The sequence below is a fragment of the Polistes canadensis genome, unplaced genomic scaffold (genome assembly GCF_001313835.1).
Source record: "Polistes canadensis isolate GaletaPanama2010 unplaced genomic scaffold, ASM131383v1 scaffold_15, whole genome shotgun sequence".
NCBI lineage: Eukaryota > Metazoa > Arthropoda > Insecta > Hymenoptera > Vespidae > Polistes > Polistes canadensis.
The window spans coordinates 495849-503971 of NW_014569562.1; the positions used below are offsets into that span (position 1 = coordinate 495849).

Below are 8123 nucleotides of genomic sequence, written 5' to 3' on the forward strand. Positions count from 1 at the left end.
ACCGGAAACGATTTCTCTAAGCATATTTTTTCCGTTTTTCCATGGACAATTTTTTTTTATTCTTCCCCTACTATTTCGTTTGCAATTTTGTGTTACACCTAACAAAGAAATTTTTTTTTTTTTTTTTTTTTTTTTTTTTCTTTTTATTTTTTCCCCCTAAGAAATCGTAACGATTACAAATTTAGATTCTTATCGATCTAATGTAAGAGAATTTTTCTAAACTTCTGGATTACACTTTATTCTAGAATATTGTATACGGTAGAAAAGAATATCTTCGATTCTAATCGATCGTATTAGGAATCTAGTGAAGAAACCTTTTCGATCGCACGGCACGCCCCCCCTTCCTTCCTTCCTTCATTTTACCTTTTTCGTAACCAATTTAAGGATTACGTGCTTCAAAATTTGAACTCGTTCAACTCGTAAGAATGAATCGCCGATACCGAAAAGATCCTTTCTATTCTTGCTTGCATTTTGCTCGACTAAACAACCAAACAGCATACGTTGTTTGAAATAAAAACCCATTTAGTTTGTTCGTTCCTCTCCCTCTCTTTTTCTTTCTCTTTCTCTTTATGTGATCCGTCGTAAATTATGATCAGTACACAATCGTAAGAAATTTTCCCAAATAATATCTTTATTTTAATAGGAAAAAGAGGAAAAAAAAAAAAAAAAGGAAAGAAAATAACCAGCTTCAACTCTTCTCTTAAATAGGTTACTTAATAGCAAGTCGTATAATTAAATGTTCGTTTACATCTTCTATCATTTTTGTTAATTGAATATGATGCATCGAATAGAATCATAATTTAATACAGTATTAATAATAAATTGAAATTAATATATTGCTAGTATATATTAATTTATATGTAATTAACTATAATTTATGTTTTTTCTGTATAGAAATTCACTGAATAATGATAATTTATATTCTGTAAAAATAAAACCTTTATTTTTTTTTCTTTTGCCATTTAAAATATTAATACAATTTTAACAACTTTATCCGTATACGTACGTACGTACGTATTTATGCACAGATATGATTTTTTATTAGAACAACACTCGCTTTTTAAACTTCTCTTTTAATTTCGCCTATATTGAAACGTATCTCGCAAGGTACGACCTTAATAACCATACCACGCACTCTCACGATATTATCGGAGCAGGGAATCTACCTATTCATCGTCTACGTGCTTTGATTCGGCAATTAATTATTACATCAAGCAAATTACTCTGCTCCATCTTTAACCCCGAAATAGCTACTACCGTTTATCGTAACTATTCGATTATCGCAACGTTTTATTTTTATCCCCCAATCAAAATCGTCACAATTTAAAAAAACATATTGATTACCAAATAAAGAAAACACATTATTTTTATGAATTATAAATAAAACATCAAAATTATAATGTGTTTTCTACAATTTTTATGCGCTTACATAACACTATTCGTAATAAACGATCACCGATTATTAATCATTTATTACCCAACGTTAAATCCCACACACACACTTCTAACAATAAGACATAATCTTTTTCGATGAGATAACTCGATTGTTAAATCCATCCATCGATCTTTTAGTCCATCTTTTTCATCCCAAAGAGACACACACACACAAAATAAAAAAACTACAATAAATAATATTCGAATATAAATCATAAAACGAAAGTTTCCGACTTATTGACGACTTATTCTGGTGTTATAATTACCGATGCGTATACCTGCTGCGTATAATCGAATTCTTAACGTCGAGATTACGGTCAACCGCAATAAAGAATATGGTCGGTAAACGTATAAAAGGTAAATAAGGGATCGGACCGTAACTAATAAGCGAGATCTCTAAGGAAGACCGCAACAATTGTTATGGCGAGATGAGCTTCGACAAACGATCGAAGTTTAACGAGCCGAAGAAGAACCCAAGAACGGACACCGATAAGTCTATTTTCTCTTTCTCTGATTCTCTTGTTCATATACTGTCGATAGGTGTCTCTTGGAACGAACAATATCCTGGATATCTCGAAAGGGGGATGATCGAGCCTGGTATCTCGTTGGTTCGTTCGTTTCGTTCGTTCGTTCATTCGTCGTGTCGCGTTTCCTTTGCAACGATGGATTCGTCATTGGCGCCTTTGTGTAAACCTCTGTTCACTGCGTTTGACACTTCCGATACGATGGCCTCTCTCTCCTATCCTACGTTTGAAATACTATTCTCCCTTTGCGTCTGACACCTTTGATTACCGCTCGGTGGTCTATCGAAAGCTCCTTTAATCTCGTACGGTAGGATCGCCATCGTCCCTTCCTCATCCTCATCCTCTTCCCTGTTTTCTTATTCGTCGTCGTTGTGTACAACGCGACGACACTCGGAAGATTCAAAGGAATAATTTAAACTCGTATTTAGAATTTCCTATTCTAGATTTGACCCCAAACCTAACAATTCTTTTCGATACAAATCTCTTTTTTACCCCATTTTTCTACTTACTTTTAACCGATACCACTCTAAAGGTAACACGTATATAACGGAGATACATTTAGTATATTCTCCAATGTTTCAACATCGATATTATCTGTGCAATTTGATACGTAAGCCATATGTGTAGAATAATTCATTAGTAATTGTGTTATCTAGATTAGTTGTTAATCGTTGATTGAGGTTGAACGATTTAAAATATGATACATTGTGAATAAATTATATTATACAACTTTTTCCCTTTGTACTATCAAGAGTTAATTTAATCATTTGGTTTATGTTAATTTGTTAATTATTTTGTGTGTGTATGTGTGAATATATATAAATAGATACTCTTTATTTTATTAAATTTATATATGAAACAATAAAAATAGATAATAAGAATATATATTAACGTTTAATATCCAACTAAATAATTGAAATCTCTTAAGAAGATTGATTTTACGATATATCGATTCTTAATACTATTATATTAGTTTTAAATATATTCTACGTACGTTAAATGAAAACTGTGATACGTATAATGAAAAGATTATAAAATCTGTTCTGATCGAATAAGTCAAAAAGAAAAGAAAAATACGGAAAGTTAACAACAGGTTTTCTGATTATAGTCGGCATCCACCTCTTATTTTCCTGCTATTCTACGTTCTTCTTTTCCTTTACCTTTGCTGGAGTTACCAAAGCCTCGGGACCATGTATCGAGAAAAGGAAAACGAGAAAAAAGCTCGGTAGGGGGTGTTAGAAAGAAAAAAGAACAGAGAAAAAGAAATGCAACAAGAACGGAATCCAGTGGCGGGAACGAAGGAGAATGTTTATCGTGGCCTTAGGATGAAAAGAAACCTTACCGACCAAGGAACAAACGGGAAATACGACATATAAATTTGAGTAAGATAAAAGGTACATTATGTCTATGTACTTACTGGCTTTTTGCTTTTTTTTTTATATACACAACCGATGCAAATTATTTTACTATTTTACGAAATGATTGAAAATTGGCCTAAATTAATACCCTATCCAATTTTTCTTAATATATTCGTATAGGAAATTAATTATTTGTTAAAAAAAAAAAAAGACAAATTCATAATTACGTTCAATTCGATTTTATCATCAATCAATAAAAATTGATCATTCCGATGAAGCTAATTTAAGATTGAAATATTTTCAATGCATTTAAGTAAACTTTTGTTACAATTTATCGTAATGTTCTTTCTAATAAAATCGATTTATTTTCGTTATTTTTTTTCTTTTCTTTTTTTTTTTTAGAGAGAGAAAATAAACTACCGGCAATTTATTTCTTTCATTTATTCGGCAAATTTTAGAATTTTTCTACGTGCTAAAATAAATCGGACCGGTGGCGCATGCATATACGTGAATGGGTTGAAAAGTTTTGAGTCTAACATAAAAACAATTTTTTGTTTCGATCAAACCCATTGTTTTCTTTTCTTTTCTTTTTTTTTTTTTTTTTCCCCTCGACGTAGTCACCAAACTTTTCAATCCATCCACGTATATTTTTTTTCTTCTCCAATTTTTAAATATACACAAATATAAATAAAATAGTAAAAATGTTTACTGAAAAATCGTTCGTGAAATTACATTCGGATAAATCCCGTTGGTACATTGCGAAAATTATTGAAATGAGACAGAAAGAAAGAAAGAGGGAAGTACGTTAAAAGCGATGTTCAATACAAATCGTTCAAAAGGAAAAGGCGGGAGACGATGATGGACGATAAGTAGAAAAATCAACGTGAACGGAAAAAAAAAAAAAATAACACGCGTTAGAAAGAATAAAAAATAATATCTTTTAAAGGATTTTCAAAGAAAAAACTAATATTTAAAAAAAGAAAAAAAAAGAGAAGAGAAATCTAGACACTAGCACTCGGGAGATGTTGGTTTCGATCGATAATCGATTAAATTCTTTCTCTTACATTAGACGAGAAAATATTGTTGAAAGATGTGGCCTTTCTCTCTCTTTATTTTTTATTCTAAATCATTTATTTACAAATGGAATTAAAACGATTGTAAGAATCGTTAGAAGTAAAAAATTAAAAAATAAAAAAAAGTAAAGAACAAATTATAAACGTTTGGGTTGTAACTCTCGTAATAATGTTGTTTGATAGAACTGTAAGTGAAAAATGTTAACAAGGAAACGTTAAGTGTCACGTTACTATCGTAAGCAATCAAGAAATGTTGTCGTTAGCTATTAAAACTAACTTGTTGGTCGTTATCCGAGAAATATCGAGAAATATCGAGAAATGTCGAGAAATGTAAAAGGAAATTATTGACGATCGTGTTATTATTATCGGTCGGTGCGAATCGATTGTTAAAAGTAAGTAAGTAAGTAAGTAAATAAGTAAATAAATAAATAAGTAAGTAAGTAAGTAAATGCATAATAAAAATACAAATAGTAATAACAATATTAAGTTGTGTTATTAGAAAAATGAAATACGATTAAAAAGACAAATAGATAGATAGAAAGAGAAAGAAAAAAAAAAAAATTAAAACGAAGATAGCAATAGACTCACCGGAATGACAGGTGTTGCGAAGTGCTCGATGACGTCACTGTTCCCGTTCAAGCCAATCGAAGTAATAATAGAATTAGCATTAGCATTGGAATTAGAAGAAATATTATTATCCACATTAACGAACAGAGTTTCACTAACGATCTCATCGTACACATCATCACCGTTTATCATCATCGACATATCGTTATGAAATAATCGTCGATCATTATCATTGTAAAAAGAAGAAGAGGATGGTAAAGAGGAGGACTCGTCGTTGCATTCGATCCTCCTCGTTGTCGTCGTTGTCGTAGTCATCGTCGTAGTCATAGTCGTAGTAGTCGTCATCGTCGTCGTCGTCGTGGTGAGCATGGCACACCTCTTCTTCTCCATGGTATCGCGCGTCGCGACGCCGACGGCCGATATGATCATCGCGTCGCGACGCCTTCCTTCTGCCTATCAACAACTTCTAACACCGACTGATGTTGACGCTGCTGGTGCTGCTGGTGCTGCTGCAGATGATGATGATGATGAGGATGACGACGATGATGCAGGTGCTGTTGGTGTTGATGATGTTTTAGCCGATGTTCCAGCTGATGTTGTAATTTTTCCACCACCACAACCACCACCACTACTACTATTATTATTATTATTATTATTATTATTACTACTACTAATTCTTCTTCTTCTTTTTCTTCTTCTTTCGAAACTCGCTCGTATTCGCGCGCGAGCATTCCTTGTCGCGCGACCCAAAAAATAATTCAGCCTCTTCCACCGTCGAGATAATATCCGTCGTCGTCTTATTCTCAATGTCACGACGACGAAGACGCATATATGTTAACGTCCACTCCGTTACTACTTACTGAATGAACTCTACTGCTGCTCCTCCTCCTCCTCCTCCTCCACCTCCTTCTTTTTCCTTTTCTAATTCTTTTTCTTTTTCTTCTTCTCTCCCGCTTCGTATCTTTTTTATCGCTCTCCTTTTTTCTCTATTTTATTTTCTATCAATGATTTTCTTCACTTCGCGACGATTTATCACTTGATATAATTATCGTTGACAACGTGCTCTAATATAAGGAAATATTATTTACGTTTGATCTAAACAAAACGTAAAAAAAAAAAAGAAAAGGATAGTAATAGATCACGCACTTGTTAAATAAAACCAAGGAGAGAGAAAGAGAGAGAGAGAGAGAGAAAGTGATGAAGAGAGAGAGAGAGAAAGAGAGAGAGAGAGACAGGCAGACAGATAGAGAAAAATATGAAGGCCGGTCGGTAAGGAAAAAACTTAAAAAAAAAAACACACGATACGAAATAAAAGACGAGGACGAACGATATACAGATACGAGACGACGAGACGAACGACAAGTAGAAACGCACGTCCTCCTAGCCGTGACACGGAGGGCAAACTGTCGTTCGGTATGCGCTCGGGCCGCACCAGCGACGTCTCTCAGCGGCGCGTCAAAAAACTGAAACTCGGTGGCGCCACGCCATCGACGATCGACACGCCCCCATGCTGCACCAACGTGCACTACTCTCTCCCCACTCTACTTCTCTATTTCACTCACTCTCTCTCTCTCTCTTTCTTACTCAATCTCTTACTCACTCGCACTAGTGTTATGTACGCGAAAAGATTGCGAGCTAGGGAAAGCTTTAAACGAGAATCGAACTCGAACAAAATAAATTCTTCAAATCGGTAATATTATATTCGAATATTTTCTCTCGTATTATTATATCGATCGAATTATTAAACTAATAATTTTGTTAAATCGTGAACGAATAAAAAAATTATTTATCTATATTATTATTATTCAACAAAAATCGAATTATAATAAGAAAGATTTAACTTTCGAAACGGAAGAAAACTCGAATCCTTCCATCGATCTGCGCTCGTCACCGAGGCGCACTCGCGCATCACTACACAACTACAGGAACACATCTACAGCACACTGCTACTACTGACGAGAGACACGCACGAGAAGCTACTACTCTCTTGAAACTCGCTTGTCCGTCCAAGCAGAGAGAGAGAGAGAGAAAGAGATAGAGAGAGAGAGAGAGAGAGAGAGTGAGAGAGAGCCATGGGGAGTAGTAGTCGTAGTAGACAGTTTGCCCCACCCCGAGACATCTCTGGCACCTTCGGCACCCTTTTCCAGGGTCTCTTCGGTTCAACTGCAATTCGTCCTCGATCCTCGATCTCAAGTACGATTTTAAACTTGCCATCTTCGTCCCACGAGTTATATCTTTTCTAAAACTACCCTTCTATTCCCTATCCTCCACCACCTCTCTCGTACATGGTAGATACTATTTACTTACATACATATTACGTTCTCTTTCAACGATAAGTTTCATTGGCGTTACCGCCCTCCATTCCCGATTTTATTCCCATTTTCCTCTTCTTCTTCTTCTTCTTCTTCTTCTTTTTCTTCTTCTTCGTCTGTATTCTGTCCGATTTCTCTGGCTGAAACAGCACTACGTGGTGTATCTAACAAATGAAAGCCCCTCAAACGCCAGCTAGAGAGAGAAAGAGAGAGAGAGAGAGAGAGTGAGAGAGAGTTTAGAATTTTCGCGAAGAAAATACATTGAACTTTTTACGAGTCCCACCTCTCTCCTCTGCTACAATTTCTACTTTTTCAAATGCTATTTACTTTATGATCTTTCTTATTTTTTTTTTCTTTTTTACGCAACTGACGTTTCCTAAAATACTTTTATCGTATATTCTGTCCTATCCTATTTTTTTTTTATTTCTTCCATTAAATTCTTTTCCTAATAATCATCTAACACGAATTGACAAACGATAGAGCGTAGATTTTATCATTAGAAAAATAACATATGACACACACGATGAACGTTTTCATTTAAAAATAATTTACGTCGATAATCTTAGTGAGCATTGATATGCTATGATGAAAATCATTAAAAATATTGTCATATTTTATTAGTTTTAGGCAGTTCGTTATCACCTCTATTGTCCACCCCCTTGGTCGGAATATTCTTTTTTTATTATTTTCCACCCCAGGCACTTGGTTTCGCTTCTTATCGCTCTTCCCTTACCACCACGGTCGTTCTTCTCCTTTCTCATCTCCTCGGAATCTTTGCGAAATCCCACGACTTTGTGGCCACGCCCCCCCCCTTCCCTTCTTTCCTCCCCCTATTCCTCCACCACCTTCCTTCTC

The 8123-nt window shown here is 34.7% G+C and overlaps 1 protein-coding gene across 2 annotated transcripts in view; it reads right to left on the reverse strand.

Moving 5' to 3' along the window:
* LOC106793533 (leucine-rich repeat and immunoglobulin-like domain containing-NOGO receptor-interacting protein 4) overlaps positions 1 to 5904 on the reverse strand; it is a 288380-nt gene extending 282476 nt beyond the window's left edge. For both annotated transcript variants that reach the window (XM_014760542.1, XM_014760541.1), the window contains exon 1: positions 4978 to 5904. In XM_014760542.1, coding sequence (XP_014616028.1) covers positions 4978 to 5385 — 408 coding nt within the window. In that variant the 5' untranslated portion in view covers positions 5386 to 5904. The remainder of the gene's footprint in view (positions 1 to 4977) is intronic.
* Positions 5905 to 8123: the final 2219 nt, after the last annotated feature.